We start from the raw sequence: 19,746 nt of genomic DNA on the forward strand, positions 1-19,746 counted from the left end.
CAGATTGGACAAAATTACATTTTAATAAAGTTACATAATGCTGCTTTAAAAACATAATAATAATAGCCTAATATTAACAACGTCATAAATAATAATAATAAACATTGTATTGATGTTGATGTATTGATGTATAATAACCTTGTTTAATCTAAATCGCTGTGGATTAAAAGCGTCTGCCATTACCTTGTGTGCCTGGTTTCCATGTACGATTCTCATATCCGGCCTTAATCCCACCTAATTGTATCCGGTCATTTCCACCCACACATACATGCAAGCACACAAAACGTTTCCGTATCCGCCCCAGACCGGATATGCAAACTGCTATGCCAAATCGACCCCAGTCCAGTCTATTAAATGGACCGCTATCTGAAACTTAAAGAAAACTACACGTCCCACAATTCCACGCGCCTGTTTTTGTAACCTACATCCTGTCCGACGCTAAAAACAGATGACTTGTCTGCTGTGTGCTTGCGTGAGTGTGTGAGTGACTGTGTACGTTTATGTGTGTGTGGTTGCATTGAAACCAACCCACCAGATCTTCCGTGTTGTTTTAAATCAAGAAACATTAACGAACGACGCCCGGATTGTTGTTTTGTTTAAGGTAAGGACACGTACATTTATTATCTTCTGTTTTAATGTATTGTCTTCTTGAAAAACAACAGCTGCTTCTGGGAAGGATATGATTTTGTGTTCCTGCTGGCTGCTGGTAAACAATGTCTGGAAATGAAACTGATTTTGAATCCTTCCACTCTCACGCATTATTGTCTGTTATAGGTTCATAATCATTGCATTGTTGCCTATATTTAACTCTCACAATACAAATGGAACCGAGGATGAGCATTTAGGGTACATTTTCTTACATACTAAACACAGAGGAAGGATGTTTACTGTGCAATGATCCATCAAACTGATCAGTAAGTCATTGATCATCATCAGCTTGTAGATCAGATTTTTAAAGGCAGTCTCCCTTCCTCAATGTGATAACTGTCAGCGTTGCATTGCTATGACATCATAGTCGCACTGATGGCAACATCACAGCAGCAGATACCCTGATGTGCCAAGAATGCAGTATATTTGATGTTTTATTTTATTTCTAATAATAACACTTAAATCATTAACCTTCACTGGCTTATAAGGATGCTGAGGCTAGATGGTTGATAAAGATTGATGTTTTCTATTCTTTCATCCTTTTAATTTGTCAAATAGGCCCAGTTTACATCATGTGTGTGTGTGTGTGTGTGTGTGTGTGTGTGTGTGTGTGTGTGTGTGTGTGTGTGTGTGTGTGTGTGTGCGCGCGCGCGTGTGCATGCGTGCGTGCGTGCGTGCATGTGTATTATGTAGGTATGTATGTATGTAGGCGTGTGTGTGTGCCCACATCTTGCTCAAATCGTACCCAAATATGGAGATATATATATCATATCATACACTGTATATTATGACATCAGTTTTGTCTTGCCCAAATATGCAGTGCCACTTCTCCAGACTGGCATTGGCTTACAATTCTATATGTATACCCCAGAACTCTTGAGTGTGCACCAAATGGGACCACATGGACCCATTTTGTACACACTCAAGAGTTACATGCCTGTACATTTTAGGGATAGCTCTTGTGTTTCCGGTGTTATAGTTTATCTCGAGACCAGATTAACTCGAGACGGCATCAGTCATCGTCGTGGTAACACGCTAAGGAGACGGTGCCATTGCTCAAAAAATATGTACTTTAACATTCCGGAGAGCTTCCTGATGGATAGATTACACCATCTTGAGTTAATCTGGTCTTGAGATAAACTATAACACCGGTAATGTCGCCGTCCCCTCATTTACATGTCCATGGTGGTAAAAATTGTATGGTAATATTGACAAACATTTCTGCTACAAGCCAGCATGGTGATGACCCCTGCACCAGTGACCCAGTGTCCTGTCCATCTACAGTAGTGTGATTATTATGACTGTGATGAGCACATGAAACAAGCCCCTCCCCTCGCTGTCATGTGAACTGAACAGTAGCTGTTGACTTATTTGCCAGTGTTGCCAGATTTTGTGCGAGAAACGAGCAGCTAAGTTCTACGAAAGCAAGCCCAAAAGAGGCGACTACTAGGCCACACGAACACACATTCCCTTTTTGAGGCACTTGTCCTCTGTGCAAGTACATTTCCAATTCACTTGTCCGGCCACAAAAGTCCGGATAAAGATTTGACATTTCTTTCTTAAATGCATGCATAGGAATCAGACATTGATTTAGAATGAATAAAAGGACTGTAACGACCCCCCTTGCTCCCTCCAACCTCCACTTCATAGTATGGGCAGTCCATAGTCTCCATAAAGCTGTTAGGAGCATCACAGAAAAAGTGAAACCAAGAGCCACTTGTCCAACAGACAAGTACATTTTCAATTAACTTGTCTGTCTGGAAGGATTTATTACATGTCCCGGACAACAGGACAAGCCTTAATGTCATGCATGCGCGTACACACGCACGCACGCACACACACACACACACACACACACACACACACACACACACACACACACACACACACACACACACACACACACACACACACACACACACACACACACACACACACACGCAGGGTCCCCAGCCCCCAGAAACTAGCCTGAAAAACCGCAGCCCACACAACCACTGAATACTGAACAAGCAACTATACAGGAAAAACAGGCCCAAAGTCACTTATAAATGTACATACATGGCAACAGTGCTTATTGCCTCAAGGAGACGAACAGCCCTGACTGTTTCTATAGCGGCTCTTGTTTGCTTACCGTTATAAAGCTGTCTGGAATACGGGAACTACTTTCATGCAGTTCCTGCATAAAACAAGATAAGACAAAGGTCATAAAGCCATGGTGTGGAAAGTGGGTCATCATTCACAGATGAACACTTTCTCGAGTTATCCGGGTTGGGTAGGCTGAGAAGTGAAGCTTTGGCTCATGTTTCACTTGAGATCACAAAATATAAATTGGGGCTGGGGAGGGGGGGAGGTCGATTAATCATAAAAATAATTGTTAGGTCTTTAGAGTAATCGATTTTACTTTTATCAGTTTCTGGCATCCCATAGTTTCCAGAAGTTGTACAGAGTAGGGTTGGACTCCTTAGGGTTTAACCATTCTGGTTTCTTAGTGAATCCCTCTTAAGTCTTAACAGTCCCAATTCCTAAATTAAAAATAAATATTTATATATATATTATATATATATAATTTCAAGCTTGAAACGCGACACGTTTTGAGCTTGTATATCTGCTACCCCCACGAGTAGTATGTGAACCGAGTGCCGAACTGCAAGCTTGTAGATTTGCTATTTTTGATCTTTTGAATATATCTTCAACAGATAGTAGATGGTCAAGAATCTGAAGAACATTCTAAACTCAAAAAGCTTAGAATGTGGTGATGGGAGGTGTCATTATGAGAGCGGTGCTTTGTGGTTTTGGTGTTTGAGCTTCAGGAGGAAGCTGACGGGATGTGAAAGTAGTCTTGTGTTTGTCAGCGGAACACGTGTGGTACAGGTCCCATACGGCCCTTTGTACGACAGAGCGAAACTAGTCTAGAACAATGCACTTCTGGGAATTTGCAAGTGTGGTTGCCGTGAATGTGAGTCACGTGAGGACTGGGGAATCCGCTGGGAATTTCTGTCTTACCATTTATAATAGATATTGTGATCTCAAGTGAAGCATGACCAAAAACAAACAACCTAAACAAGAAGCTATAAGTCTAATGTCAGTCTGTGTAGCAATTTGCGTGATTTTAGGGCAAAATCTGTAGGAGCAGTGTCCAAAAATGTGTTTTGCAAGAATCGGCCTCCCCAATTAGTTTTCCCCATGGGCCGAATTATGTCTAGGGTACCAAGCCGAGGGCCACAACATTGCAGGGGGCGACGGTGGCGTTCCCGCTACTCCAGCGACAGTTCAGATATCGTCGTTGTCTGGTGAAAATCTTGTATGTCCAAAATCGTTTGTTTTGCATTTCTAATTTAAAAAAATTATTTAAACTAGTGAAAACAGCCGATCTACAAGCACACAACGCCTCGCACCGCGAGGCGTTGTGTGCTTGTAGATCTGCTGTTTTCACTACTTTTGTGCCACGGCCTGGTTTGATTTGCGAAAGAACGTACACATTTGGAGATACAAGATTTCCACCCGACAACGACGATATACTAGTGTTGTTGCTGCTCTTATACCACCATTATTACTGGGGTTGGTGTGGGCCAGACAGTAGCCCCCCTACTGGGGTTGGTGTGGGCCAGACAGTAGCCCCCCGCGGGCCGCGAATGGCCCGCGGGCCGCCTATTGGGGAACCCTGCTGTAGGTGAAGCGACGTTTTTTAAGACGGGAGGATGTGATGAGTGTTTTTTCTGCATTGTTGGGTCAGAAGTTCAGAACAGGCGGTCCCCTGGCCGGCTGCTCCTGGCTGCAGGTCAATGTGTCCTTGAGCAAGACACTGAATTTCTAACGGCTCTCGATGAGCAGGTTGGTTGCCCTGTATGGTTTGTGTGCGAATGTATTACACATTCAGATCTATCAAGTCTCCACTTTGTGGTGTTGTAAGGGATGTGATATTGGCTCATTTAAAGAATGTAATTAACAAATAAGTGATACTGTAGATTTCTGCATTAAAGGAAGAAGAAAGGGAGGCCTTTATTAGTCCTGTGGATGGACATTCAGTTTCAACTACACCGATCTGACTTCATATCAGTATATCACAATGTATTTAATAATTAGCTATTTTCACTATTTTTGCACGTAATTGTACAACGAAGTATAATATCAGGATATGGTTAATTTGACTAATCGATTTAGTTGACTTTAGAGAAATCTATACAAATTCTTTCTGTGTCAGTTTGTTGATATATGGGGGAGAAGAAAAACCTGCTTCTCGGTTATTCTATTAGCCTAGTAGCCTACATGAGCAAGTGGGAAATTAAAGCAGTTCCACTGCACATGACACGATTACCGGCAGGTCCGGTGCAGGATTAATTCAGGTTGGACTTGTTTCTAAATGTCGGTTTCGATATAGTTTTGGTTAACTACCCAGCCCTAGTTTCAGCCAGCACCATTATCCCAAGAACACTAACGCAGGGTGATTTTCGCCCGGACAGTTATGTTAAGTGATTCATTTTCATGATGTTGCTGATGTGTGAGGTGGGGGGGGGGGGTCCTTTGGTACGTTCAGGATGCTCAGTGACATCATAGAAGCTAGGTGTGTTTCCCTGATCCCATCCCTATTTTTTTCTGCAGGCCGAGTGAGAGGGTAAAAAATGTAATCCCATTCGCTCACAATTGCCAGTTCACTGTGCTTTCACTGGGCCATTCTCACATGTCCCAGGAAAGAGTGGAAAAGGAGAAGTTGTTTTTTAAACAACAACACCAAATTTATTTAACAGATCTTTGCCTCCCCCCCAATGCACGCAGTTTTTCTTTTTTCTATCTTTCTTTCTTTTCTTTTTTTTTTTTGTGAAATTTCATGTTGAAATATTTGAAGAAGAGCCATGTATTGTTGTACTTTAATATATTTTGATGAGAAGTATTTATTTTATGGAATATATTATATCGGGTAAAATGTACCCGATTATAGTGACGGTGTAACAAAATATAGCGTTGGTGTTCTAGGGTTAAGGCAACTCGAGTCTGGAAGCGCTGAGCCGAAGTGAGCAGTGAAGTGTTGACTATCTAAATCACAAGACCACGGTGGACTGTGGAGATATCACATGGTCTGGTATGACAACAATACCACTGGATCTACAAAGGCATGCAGGCAGAAAGTTCAGGCAACATGTTCACAACAAAGTGTGCTAGAATATCACTCAGTTGAGGGCTAAAACATTAGCTTTTGGCTCACTGCGTTGCTTTGGGATTTTGTGACAAGACGACATATTATGATTGCAATACGTACAAACAAAAGGTGTTGGATTATCTTTTAATTTACTGCATCTCTACTTTTGGTGCACTCATTTACCATTACAGAGATACATTATACTGTATACCCTAAACTTTCAACCTGGTGTCTCTTTTTAATTCATGTCTTTATAGGTGAAATGTTGTATTTTTCACTGAGGATTTTACAGGGTCGATTGGGGTCGTGTGTGTGTGTGTGTGTGTGTGTGTGTGTGTGTGTGTGTGTGTGTGTGTGTGTGTGTGTGTGTGTGTGTGTGTGTGTGTGTGTGTGTGTGTGTGTGTGTGTGTGTGTGTGTGTGTGTGTGTGTGTGTGTGTGTGTGTGTGTGTGTGTGTGTGTGTGAGAGAGAGATTTGTCTAATGCAAAATAAAATTGTGGCTCTCAAATAGTTTCGGCTAGACGATTATCTGTAATAGTTGTGTCAGACCACTGTAACCTGTGTACTGGAGCATTTCCCCATAGAGTTTAGGAGCCTAAAGTTGGTCTGTGCAGAGTTAATGTTTAGTCCGTTACTGTTGCAACGTGCCAGTTTCCTGCTGCTAGAATGTTTGATAGGGCCATATAAAACCTATAAAACAGATGACCGCATCACAGGAAGTTTGAACCTGAAATACAGTAGCTATCTAATACCGACCCAGTCGTCTCCGGAACTGCAGCTGTTGGGAATAGAATTCAGTTCTATAACTTAGGTATTCAGGTATTTTATTATGATGCTTACTATCAGAACTCTCTTACATTTACATCACTGCACACGTAGCAGTAGCTCTGTCTTTGAAGAGTTTGACTTGTCTTTTGGGTCTTTCGTTCCTTCCATTCGTTCTTTCCATGAACGAATGGAATGGAACCACCCCCCCCCCCTCAAGGAAGCATGAGGTCAGTCCTCTCCCCAGGTTGGCAGAGAGAGTGTCCAGGATTACATTAGACAATAAGACACTGGGTGAAAAGTAAAATAATAATATATATATATATTTTTTTCTTTTTTCAGCAACAGTGATGTCAACCTCAACCTCCTCCAGGGGGCGTGGTCATCTCCATTAAGGGGGCGTGTCTTCTCCTGAGGGTCTAACGGTACAGTAAGGTTGCAGTGCCGGGCCAGTAAACCCATGACTCCACCCCACTGATATTGCAGGACAAAGCTCCACCCACCTCCTGAATAATTAAGCAGTAGGCGGAGCCAACTGTGCAGCGGTGGAAAAAGTAAGTAAAACTATCAATACTGCAATGTAGAAATACTCTGTTACAAAGTAAAAGTCTGGAATTCAAAATGTACTTGAGTGAAAGTGCAAAAGTATTGTGAGCTTGTAGATCGGCTATTTTCAAATGGCCCGAAATGTATATAGGGCTGAAGTGCTTAATGTATGGTTTTGTAGGCCTACTAATATTCAAAATCTAAAAAGTAACTTGTAATTAAAGTTTTCATATAAGTGTAGTGGAGTATAATATTTGCCTCTGGGATGTAGTGGAGTAGAAGTAAAAGTAGGCTACTGAAAATTGGAAATACCTCACAATACAGTAAAAATACCTCACAATTGTACTTGACCCATTCAGAACGGGTACACATTATTGTGTATCATTATTTTATGCTTTAACTATTGAAAAATAGCAGATAAGTGCGAGCTTGTAGATCTGCTATTTTTGATAAATCGTGAAAATTAGAATTTTGACCCGATTCTATAAGTGTCTTTTGATTCCTTCTAATGTTTCTTTGTCAGCAATCTGGCTAGCCATCGTCAAAGAAAAGGTCCTTTTCACTTAACTGGAGCTCAGTTAGTCTGTTCTTGAGAGACTACTGTGTCAGTGGTTCTCAAACCTTTTCATGTGAAGGACCCCCAAAATGATATGTATTTGGCCACGGACCTGCATCTCAAAATATTTAGTTCCAGGGACCCCCCAGAAGCAAAATTTGAGTTACAAACGTTCGCTTTGAAAATACATACATTCAAAGATTTGCACACATTATCACAACTTTTTCAAAAATAGCAGATCTACAAGCTCGCAGCGCGGCACTCGGTGCCGCGCTGTGAGCTTGTATGTCTGCTATTTTTCACTGGTTAAAGCATTCAATAATTCTAGGCCTAAATAAGTTACAAGATACTTTACACCACTGCAACCGTGTGTGTGTGTGTGTGTGTGTGTGTGTGTGTGTGTGTGTGTGTGTGTGTGTGTGTGTGTGCGTGTGCGTGTGTGTGTGTGTGTGCAGAGATAGTGTGCGTGGTCCGCGATGGACAGCCGGTGCAGCAGCAGCGCGAGCTCGCGGCTCACGGGCCGCGAGGCGGGCTCGGTGAGCGCCACGCCCGTGTCGGCGCGGCTGGAGTCGTACGAGGGCGACAAGAAGTGCATCTCTGACGTCCGACGCACCTTCTGCCTGTTCGTCACCTTCGACCTCCTCTTCATCACCCTGCTCTGGATCATAGAGCTCAACGTAAGAAACACACTGTTGCTTGTTGACAGCGAGTTTTTGATTTAGTGTTACTCTTTTTGAATAAAACTAATATTTTAGTCCTCTGAAATGTTTTCGTGTAAAGGTCTTTGCACACAGGCGCGTTTATCCGCACGGATAAAACGGACAATTTCATTTTTTTTAAAAGAAAACAACGATTCTCTACAACCTCATGCACACCGGATCCGAATTAGCTGTGCGACGAGTGGCTGCGGCCGTGCGTTTTCGATTCATGTGTCTTGTCGCATGCGGTGAAAAACTCATCACTCCTTTTATGACTCCTTTTGGGATCCGCTGCGCCGATTCCGCACAGCATTGCACACCAAATCCAATGCGTTTTATTCATGCAGCAAACGAAAAAAAAACGCAACTGTCCTCTGTGCAAAGGGCTTTAGTCTAGTTTTAGTCAACTGAATGTCAAACAATTTTAGTCGACTGAATCTACAGTTAATTTAGTGGACAAAAATGGTTTTGGGCCTTGATGACGTCGGAATGTCCGATTTTACACTTGGTTGTATAGCTATTATTATTTTTTTCTTCAAAGTGCAACACCCAAGCGCTACCAAACATAAAATGTCTTTTAGTACTGCTGGATCTCTTCTCCACTAGTCCCTCCCTAACACTTTAGTCTAGTTTTTATTATTTGACGGAATTGCCAATACGTTTAGTCTTGGTCATCGTGGCTCAGTTATTATTTAGTTTTTGTTCAGTGAAAAAAAGTAGGCGGCGAACATTTTCCATCAAAGTCAACGCTGATGAGGATGAGTTTGATTGAAGTTGTGTTTTCTTCATGCAGGTGAATGGAGGCATTGAGCAACGGCTCGAGCAGGAGGTGCTAGAATATGACTACCATGCTTCCTTCTTTGATATATTTGTAAGTCTACAATATGAATACCATGCTTCCTTCAGCGCTGCATTAGTTTATGCAGGACCATAGACCTTAACTGGGAACCGTCACGTGACGCATTGGTTTCTATCAGAGCGAAAATGAAGCTTTTTTTGCCCTCATATGGGTGTCCGCCATCATTGTAGTAATCTGGTACCATTGATGCTATTGGCTGCCAACAGTCACGTGCAACCGCAGGGATGCTTGGGAGAATGTCTTAAGCTTGCCGAAAATAAAGCACACAGAGAAGAATCATCACAAGCCTATGATCACAAGCCCCTCCTACTGCATACCCTGCTTTAACATCAATTATAACATAAACAGGACCATATTTTCACAAAACGCATATCATGGTGATTGAAACGAGGCTTTAAACTAGCGACAGGAACCATAAAGTATTTATGACAATGTTTATTAAGAATATCAAATGTAAAAGTTTGTGGGAAATGAATGGAATCCCATGGAGAACATGTTGCTTTTGGCAGTGTTTGAAAAAAAGTCGAGTGATACACATAGGCGATGGAATAACATCATCGTGAAGAAAGTCCGTAATTATCATTTAAAAGTCAATAAAAGTCTATCTCTCCCCTCCCTTCCTCTCTCCTCAGCTCCTGGCAGTGTTCAGGTTTGCGTCTCTCATCCTAGCGTATGGAGTGTGTAAACTACGCCACTGGTGGCCCATAGCGGTATGTTGTTTACTGTAACTTTCAACGTTCGCATTAACCAATTAAGACCTGGAATTATTTTATACTTTATCTATTGAAAAATAGCAGATCTACAAGCTCACAGTGCTGCACCGAGTGCCGCGCTGCGAGCTTGTATGACTGCTATTTTTTGAAAAATCTTGATTTTCTTTTTGCAAATCTTTGAATATATATTTTTCAAAGCAAACTTTTGTAACTCAAATCTCTGCTTTTTGGGGGTCCCTGGAACAACATGTTGAGATGGGGGTCCGTGGCCAGATAAATGTAATTTTGGGGGTCCTTGACCTGAAAAAGTTTGAGAACCACTGATTTAGAAGAAGGATTTAGAAGACATTTATAGTATCGGGTCAAAATGTTCAAAGACTTGCACGAATTTGTCATGATTTAAAAAATATATATATATTAGCAGCGCTGTGCGCTTTGCTTGTAGATCTGCTATTTTTTAATAGTTAAAGCATAAAATAATGGTTAAAGAAATAATGCGTTCCAACTTCCAGGTCTTAATAGGTAAAAAGAAAGAAAAGAACATCATTTTTGGGATGTGTCTTCTTGTGTGTTTGACATTGTGTACATTGTGTGTGTGTGTGTGTGTGTGTGTGTGTGTGTGTGTGTGTGTGTGTGTGTGTGTGTGTGTGTGTGTGTGTGTGTGTGTGTGTGTGTGTGTGTGTGTGTGTGTGTGTGTGTTAACAGATCACCACCGCAGTGAGCAGTGGCTTCCTGATCGTAAAGGTTATTGTGTCAAAGGTGAGTGTCATTGCAATGCATTTGTACAAAGGTTGAATTCAAACACTCGTTTAGTTAAGCAATTTTATTCATGTTTATTTTGAAGATGTGTGCAGCACTTCAAATGCAATGTAAATCTAATTCAGAAGCAAACCTTTCGGCACAGATTTAACTGTCATTATTATTATTTATTTTTTAAAGGACACATTCCTTTAACTCATTCCCTGCCAGGCCCGATAGTCCCGAGATTATTCCAATGTCTTTCCCCGCCAGGCCCGATAGTCCCGAGAATAAAAAAAAAAAAAAAAAAAAAAAAATTCAAAAAATGTTTTTGACCCCAAAAAATGGAGTAGGCATGATAGCAATCGCGAAATTGCATGTTTAACCCCCATAGCAACCCCATCTTTCAAGCATGGCAGCCATTTTGGCAGCCATCTTTGTTAAACATAGTGGCTGTTATCTCATGAATGCCTGAACGGATTTCCATTCGGATTTTTTTGTTTGAAAGCTGTGAGCAATGTGGACACACGTGGTGCATTATCTAGGCATGGGTGTGCATGATCCGTGCACACCCAATTACATGGAAGTCTATGGAGACGAATGGCAGGTGGGAGTACGGAGGTATGTTAAAATGGCGGTCAATGTGTTAATGTGTTTAACCTGTGCTTGTATAATCTGATCCTAGCCTAATCATCATTGAAGTTACACAGCACTTTCAACACTAACCAGGGGTCTTCTCGGATCTACTTGGACAACTCCTGGCACAAAATCTGTTCAAATGGGGGTCTGGGGCCAAATAACTTGCTGCCGCGGTGCAAACTTCAAAATCTGTTACTCTTCAGGATTCAAATGCAAAAATAGCAGATCCACAAGCGTTTCTCATAAAATTGTCTATTTTTGCTACTCTTGTGTGACACTGTAGCAGGGCATTCATTTATTGTCATTGTTGGGTGGAAACCTTGTAAGTCCAAAACAGTTTAAAAACGATTTAAACTAGTGAAAATATATCTACACTGGGAGGCGTTGTGTAACTGTAGATCTGCTATTTTCACTAGTTTCGTGTGACAGTCTTGTGTGATGAAGCAGGCCTTTAACATACAATGATACAAATGTGAAGCTTGGAGATACAAGGATTCTGCCCGACAGTGACGATATGGAATGAAAGACATAACATTTTTTTTAAATGTAGATGTGTGGTTTCTCCTTCCTTGTCCCCTGTGCCAGCTCCTTTCCCAGGGTGCATTTGGGTACCTGCTCCCCATCATCTCCTTCGTCCTGGCTTGGATAGAGACCTGGCTGCTGGACTTCAAGGTGCTGCCGCAGGAGACGGAGGATGAGAACAGTGAGTCCTTTCAGAGGGGTCCCAGAGGGGTCCCCAAATTATTTTGGGGGGTCCCCCGATGATTAACTTAATGGGCAACATTGTTTTCTCACTGAACTGTAAACAAACCAACATAAAGTTGTGACAGGTATAGAGGGGATCTGCACATTTCTAAAGTGTTAAACAGACAAATTAAACATTGGCCAAATTGTCATTTATATTAGAGGTAGAAATGGTTAAAATAGCCTAAATAACCATAAAGACCAACGTGAAAAAGAATCATGATAAGATCGTGTATCGTGATACAGCTTGGAAGAATATTTTGATATTGATTTTTCCATATCGCCCACCCCTATTTGCAGGCAGTGTTGGGAAAGTTCACTTTCAAAATGAACTAGTTCAAGTTCAGAACTTCTAAAATGAACTAGTTCATTTCCTAGTTCATAATTCTACATTTTGAACTAAAGTTCATGGTTCCCCAAAATGAACTAACTTAGTTATTTTTAGTTCTTTTTTTAACCATAATATTTTTATACTTTTTCTTTTTTTTTACGTTGCTGCAAGCTATTATTTGTCAAAATGATTGACACAGCCCAAATAGAACCACACACAGCAATTACCGTATTTCATCCAACTTAACATTGAAGTGCCCACAATATTTAGGTGCCCACCACTAGTGCCCAGTCTTCCTGCACCCTCATACTGACTGACCACTCACTGAGTTTTCATTTAGACCACCAGGATATAGGTGTAATACATGATAATAGATTCTATTGTATTATAACCACTATCATAATCTATTATAGTGTATTATAATTATCATAGTAATACATTAATACTTTATAGTGTATTATAATCACAGTTATAATCCATTATAGTGTATTGTAATTTAGGGTAGTTGTAATACAAATTTATATTGTATTATAATCACATTTAAGGGTCAATTTGATTCTTACCAATAGGGCTATGTTTGTGTAATAGAAAATGTAGATATTTTGATGTGGTGTGGTTTAGTGTGGTGTAGTGTGGTGTGGTGTGGTGCTAAAGCCGCAGTCGAAATGGGGCTATTGTGAGGTTTCTAAACGTCGTTCCCATCTGTATGATTAAGCGTTGGTTAAAATAGCTGCTCTACAAGCTCACGTTGTCTTGTGGATGCGATGCGTTGTGAGCTTGCAGATCAGCTGTTTTCGGCACGCAACACATACAGGTCATACAGCGAAGTAGTCAGGCTTTAGTTGCGTTGCGACGTGCGAGACGTAACGAGGAAGAGAAGCACCCGGACAGACCCAGCGCAGTGAGCGGCCGCACCGAGGCGCTCAGTCCTTTCATCGCGAGGTCTTGCAGCTGGGTGTTATTGGAGCATAATGTGAAATGTGAATGAAAAGAAAGACGTGAGGACAGAAGACCGCAGACCGAACGAGCGAACGAGCCGACGAGCGCCGTTCATGGACGTCAGAATGAACGCGTTTGACAATAGCGTTCATCAAGCGGAAACAGAGAACGTTCATTCATGTTCGCCCAAAATATGAACGTGTTCGTGAACGATCGTTCTTTGAACGCGTTCGGGTACAACACTGTTTGCAGGACATTGTTACATTTCATTTTTTGTTATGTTTTATCGTTAAATTTTTCACGTCAAACAACAATATCAATATGCAGTGCCAAATAATGACAATACATCCTCAACCAGTGCGTTATTAAAATGTCATGAGGAGGTTTCCAGCGTTGGCCTATAATCTTTTTGGCTGCTGTAAGTCCCACCAGACTTTGCGTGACTTCAGTGAGAGACAATTTAGAGTAATCATTTAAAAAATGTACAAACGGGTCTACTGGAAGCTGTACCCCCATTAGGTCTGATAAAGTCCTTATAACCTTTCCCCAAAACTCAGAAGTTTCGGGACATTCCTATACAAATTAGCCCAAGGTTCCTGGGGCACAGTAATGTGCAGTGCAATATGGGTCGGGTGCCGATTCCATTCGATGCCTGATTCTGGGTGTTACATGTGCTCTGTGACTAAACTTCAAATGTATGTACTGATGAGGATTTGGGTTTTTCTATGCACATTAAAGAAAGTTGCTTAGTGCCGCTTTAAATTGATTAGTTAGAGTAAGTATTTTAGCTCTACTGAGGATGAAAGTGTCTTGCGAGGTATCTGTACATTCTGAATGAGGATGTCATTTTCAAAATGTATGATGTAATGAATGAGGGTGTAATTAATATGTAATGAATGAGGGTGTGATTGCAGGGTATCTGTCCATCCTTGGCGCCACAGAGCGAGCTCCGCTGATGCTGCCAGGGCCCATGTCTGACGGACAGTTCTACTCCCCCCCGGAGTCTGTGGCAGGTACTGCAATAACCCCCTGAACTTAACCTGAGGCCAATTCTACAAATACAAAAATCTGTTGTTCTCACACTTTCAACATTTTTTTTACCAGATGTTCAAGCTTGCAGTGTGGCACAAAGTGACACACTGGGGCCTTTTCCACCGGCAAAGAACCGGTTCTGGTTCTTTCTCCTGCCTATGGGATGAACCAGAGGTGAGCTTTTCCACCGAGAACCGAGTTGGTTCTGAACCGTGAAAGTTGGTTCCGAACGGGAACCACAAAATCCTTGGTTCCTCTGGTTCAATCTGGTTCAATCTGGTGGAAACGCAAGCCGGTTCACAAGAACGAACCAAGGTTCCAAGAAAGTTGAACCGGCACTGGTTCTGGAACCAAGGTTCTTTTGGTGGAAAAGGCCCCACTGTGAGCTTGTACATCTGCTATTTTGTTTAACACTTCTCGTGCCTAAAACGGAGATCTCCGTCTCATCTTCTTTATTAATGAATCTGATTAATATCGCCGTTTTGTACAATCGGAGCGATATCCGGTCGCTATGAGACGAGTGCTGAAATGAAACCAAAACCAAACGGTCTCCTCCATCCAGTTCAATTCTTCTTCTGCTGAAAGAAACGAGCATAGCTTCCGTTCTAGTGCTAAGCGCCATGCGCCCCATTCACACAGTGTGTGTAGTGGTGCCTGGGAGGAGGTACACGGCCGGGAGCAAAAATGTTTTGCCTCCCTCTGAGCCACTACACCTATAGTGTGCTGCGGAACAGGGCAGCGTGCACACGCACCCACGTGCACGCGTGTGATCACCAGAAAACGCTGGCACTGAATAGATTATTTAAAAATAGCTGGCAGTAAAATGAATAGCCAACGCAAAAATCTAATAATGGCACGGATGCTATCCTAGTTTTAATATGTTAAAACCTTTTATCACAATTAAGTGCCCTTTTCTTGATTATGTCAGATAGTCTACTCTCTGCTGTACTTCATTTTAGGACAAGTTTGACATGATGGTCTATCTGAGGAGGACTCTTACTGTATAGCTCTTATCCAGTTGACTGATGATAGCTTAGAAAATGGCTCTCAAACTCTAGGGAGAGTTCCTCTCCATATAACATCCCAATTACTACTAGTACTAGGGTATAAGTACTTACTTAGTGTTCATCTGTGAGCAAAAACACCCGGATCATCTTGCCAGATAATCACTCCACATGAAGCTCAATGGTTAACACCCCTCCCCATAGTTGGGAGAAGTCTTTGTTTTGTTAACTACACTACAAGACTAAAGGCCCATTCCCACTGGGCCAGATAACAGATAAAAAATCTCTTTCTCCAGATATTTTTCCGTGGATGGTAGATACAGATAAAAAAAAATATCTGCCACAGATAAAAGAAATATCTATGGCAGATGTTTTTTTTTAATCTGTATCTACCATCCACTTTGAATGGAAAAATATCTGGAGAAAGAGATTTTTTTATCTGTTATCTGGCCCAGTGGGAAAGGGCCTTAAAATACTATTAAATCAGAATTTGCTTTCAGAATTGACACTGGTTGGGAAGGGTGTTTAAAACCCTAAATCTTTCTGATTACCCTTTAGTGTGAGCCAGGTTTATGGTATGCCAGAGCTGGTTAGAAATGTCCTAAGAACTCAGATAAGGCTCAATCACGATAGACTGGTTAGACTGTCTTCTGGTAGCTCAATAGACTGGTTATACTGGATGGATGTGTGATCTCATGACTCATGTTTTCATTTCATTCAGATTCCGATGAGGAGCTGCTTGATGACAAACATGATCCAGAAAAAGGTCTCATTTAACAGGTATTTAACAGGTTGGTCCTCTTACTGGTGGAGATACTTACAGTAAATACATAGTACAGTAGTACTACAGTATGTATGAAGTTCTTACAGTTCATTCATTGTACTGTAGGATATTTACAATTCATATAAAGGGTACATTCAGGAGTACTTTCTACTTTTGGTACGAACCCATTTAGGACGCCCCCTTTGTTTTTTTTTTACCTGTCAAGAAAGGCATTCTTGTTTTTATGTAAAGTATATACAACATAATATTTTATTTGAAGTTTTTCTCACATGTGAAGTATATACAACATAATATTTGAAGATTTTTTTTTTTATTAAGTATTGACGGTTCAAGTGGTTAAATATCTGAACACACAAATTGACATGAATCCAGAATACACTGATGATTGTGCTGTCAAACGAAACTATATGGAATCTATGAAAAGGTTGTGGGGGTCCCTGCTTCATCTCTCTCTCAACTAAGGTTGAAGACCCCTGCTCTATAGCAATGATTGCTGTTAGAATATAGAGCTATTTAACCCATTTAGGCCTAGAATTATTGAATGCTTTAACCAGTGAAAAATAGCAGATATACAAGCTCACAGCGCGCCACCGAGTGCCACGCAGCGAGCTTGTAGATCTGCTATTTTTGAAAAAGTCAAGAAAATGTGTGCAAATCTTTGAATATATGTATTTTCAAAGCGAACGTTTGTAACTCAAATTTTGCTTCTGGGGGGTCCCTGGAACTAGATATTTTGAGATGGGGGTCCTTGGCCAAATACATATCATTTTGGGGGTCCTTCACATGAAAAGGTTTGAGAACCACTGACATAGTAGTCTCTCAAGAACAGACTAACTGAGCTCCAGTTAAGTGAAAAGGACCTTTTCTTTGACGATGGCTGGCCAAATTGCTGACATAGAAACATAGGTTTTAAAAAAAAGAAGAATCGTGTCAAAATTCAAATTCTCAGGATTTTTCAAAAATAGCAGATCTACAAGCTTGCAGCGCGGCACTCGGTGCCGCGCTGTGAGCTTGTATATCTGCTATTTTTCAATAGTTAAAGCATTCAATAATCCTAGGCCTAAACACTTATCGATCACTTACAATGTTTTTGTGTTTCCTCATAGGAACCGGTGCAGTTCCGGCGGCTGTGGTTCCGACGTTAACCCGAACACGACTTTGAGAGCGTTCCTACAGTACAGCAGTCAAAGAAGTCAGTTCTGGTGCTGCAGCCAGAACCAGTGCCATTACCAAGGTTTAAGGGGAACACACACCGGACGCGGAGGCGGCGCATCAAAACATACGGCCCCATTATTTTCAATGAACTAACCCACACCGGCGCAGCCGCGGGTCTGCCGCCTCGCCTGCCGCGCAGATACGCCGCTGTTCTATTTTTCCAGCGTTGCCGCGCGGTGAACATGTTCTCCCCTGGTTCTCCCCACCGGGGGAAATGGATGTGCTGTGTGGCAGCGCGTCGCATCCAGTTGGGGTTACCGCGCAGCACTTCACGTGCGTCGATACCGCAACGCGACACTGCGCAGCCACCCGCGTCCAGTGTGTGCTCCCCTTTACTCTGCCTTATGGACGCCACACGCACCATCATCCGTCCCCTCTCTCCGTTTACAGCCCGTTGACGGCCGTTCACACCGGCCTCAGAACCATTGATCGGCTGGCGAGCAAATGAGATTTCAACAAAATGACTTTATTTTATTATGGTTTTCAAGTTTACTGGTTAATACACCAGATGTTATGTTTTTTGTTTTTTTTTATTCAATATTTTGTTTGTTTTTCTTTTATTATGGATACTGTTTTCAAAGACACGCAATGCACCGTTGCCAGATAAGCAATTGGCATCAATTATCAGTATTCTTTTGGCCCCCAGAAATAATACAGTTGTATACGTGGTCGACCCACACCATATCCTTCCATATCCATCCATCTTTTGGTATTAATATGAGATTTATTTTGTTTTATAAATACTTCTGTTGTTCATTCAAATGCTACTACTGTTAACCCACTAACCTATCGTTAGGCCTAAATCAGAAATTAGCCTACAAAAACAAATATGTTGCAACATACTGTACATGTACTGTAAGCCCCTCCCATACACTAAAATGTGTACCCGGCCTGAATGGGTTAAAAGACATCAATGTTTACTTCTTGGCTCTGATATCCAGTAGCTACTCAGTACTCAGCGATTGAAGGAACTTCAACTTCCGGATCCACTCGGGTATCACACACGACTATTTAAAAAAGAAAAAGAAAAACGGCAATGGTTTCATGGGGAAAATGTTCTCTTCTCGTTAGGGTCCCTGGCACAACATGGTTTCATCCAAATGTCCGAATACACATGGATTTTGGGGGTCCTTTTTTTACCCAGTCTCTGGTGCTTTCGGCTCGGGTGAACCTGTGGAACTCTGACAAGGGGAGACCGTTTCCGAGTCGACGAAGAAGGAAGGAGGTTTTCCGCACGTTGAGCTTTCAAAAAGGCCACGCCAAATCTCTCGTGTCAAGATGAACTGTTTGTTGGCTTCCACACAGGTCTGGGGGAAAAATAAAACGGTCAAAAATCGGTCAAGCCTTTAAATCATGGTTCCCCAATTAGTTTTCCCCAAGGGCCGAATTATGTCTAGGGTACCGAGCTGAGGGCCACAACATTGCAGAAGGCGACGCCGGCGTTCCCGCTACTCCAGCGACAGTTCAGAGATCGTCGTCGTCGGGTGAAAATCTTGTATGTCCAAAACCGTTCGTTTTGCATTTATCATTTATTAAATTATTTAAACTAGTGAAAACAGCCGATCTACAAGCACACAACGCCTCGCACCGCAAGGCGTTGTGTGCTTGTAGATCTGCTGTTTTCACTACTTTTGTGCGACGGCCTTGTATGATTTTCGAAAGAACGTACTAATTTGGAGATACGGGATTTCCACCCGACAACGATATACTAGTGTTGTTGCTGCTCTTATACCACCATTATTACTGGGGTTGGTGTGGGCCAGACAGTAGCCCCCCGCGGGCCGCCTATTGGGGAAGCCTGCTTTAAATGTATAGAAAATATGGAGGAAAAAAAGAAATACAGATTAGGAATGTTGAAATTAACCGTAGTAGTGCAAGTCGCTTGGTCAGGTTGCATTAGTTATTGTACATTATTAGCCTTCTGACAAAAGAAAAGTGTAAAAAGAATTGAGCAACTGAGCCTCGGAAAAGTGTGTACTTTTATAAAGGAACATGTTTTCAAAACCCCGTACACTGTATTAACTAAAATGCTGCTTGAGAAGGGAGGGACACAGTCACATCTTAAGTGAAATGAACAATGATAATATTACTGTGACGTTGGGTTGGGGGGGGGGGGCACAAATCAATTCTGTATACAGAACCGTAACGCATGCCTTGCAAAACCCAATGATTTAATGTTTTTATGATAATCTTGTCTTTAAAACGGAATTAAAACCTGTAATATGGATGTCTGCAAAGGGCTGTTTTGTGTTCACATGGATTTGGAGGGGTTCTACTGCCTCCCTGAGGCGAACAGAAGACACTGCACTTTATCCTACAAAAATCATCTGTCCCCAGAAATACACATGGTTGAAGCAAATACATATCCTTACATGCTTGTCTTTAGGTATTAACCCATTAGG

At 41.8% G+C, this 19,746-nt stretch overlaps 1 protein-coding gene across 2 annotated transcripts; it reads left to right on the forward strand.

The window, feature by feature from the left end:
• The first annotated feature begins 459 nt into the window (after window positions 1-459).
• stard3nl (STARD3 N-terminal like) lies at window positions 460-18,898 on the forward strand. Of its 2 annotated transcripts, none has more exons than XM_080726219.1 (10): window positions 460-601; window positions 6,889-7,100; window positions 8,104-8,325; window positions 9,140-9,217; window positions 9,838-9,915; window positions 10,624-10,677; window positions 11,881-11,998; window positions 14,224-14,322; window positions 16,067-16,125; window positions 17,236-18,898. In XM_080726219.1, the coding sequence occupies exons 3-9, from the start codon at window positions 8,125-8,127 to the stop codon at window positions 16,120-16,122; spliced, it is 684 nt and encodes a 227-aa protein (XP_080582345.1). In that variant the 5' UTR covers window positions 460-601; window positions 6,889-7,100; window positions 8,104-8,124; the 3' UTR covers window positions 16,123-16,125; window positions 17,236-18,898. The 2 variants fall into 2 exon arrangements, with proteins under 2 accessions (XP_080582345.1, XP_080582346.1); XM_080726220.1 differs by lacking the exon at window positions 460-601 and adding an exon at window positions 6,497-6,592.
• The last annotated feature ends 848 nt before the right edge of the window (window positions 18,899-19,746 follow it).

The sequence above is a fragment of the Nannobrachium achirus genome (genome assembly GCF_963921795.1).
Source record: "Nannobrachium achirus genome assembly, chromosome: 5".
NCBI classification, from domain to species: Eukaryota; Metazoa; Chordata; class Actinopteri; order Myctophiformes; family Myctophidae; genus Nannobrachium; species Nannobrachium achirus.

What these genes read in the sequence shown, in the direction of transcription:
- stard3nl (XM_080726219.1), top strand. Translation starts at nt 8,125, where the DNA reads ATGGACAGCCGGTGCAGCAGCAGCGCGAGCTCGCGGCTCACGGGCCGC. An exon ending in TCTGGATCATAGAGCTCAAC is followed by an intron (nt 8,326 to 9,139) that starts GTAAGAAACACA and finishes TTCTTCATGCAG; the next exon opens with GTGAATGGAGGCATTGAGCA. An exon ending in GCCACTGGTGGCCCATAGCG is followed by an intron (nt 9,916 to 10,623) that starts GTATGTTGTTTA and finishes GTGTGTTAACAG; the next exon opens with ATCACCACCGCAGTGAGCAG.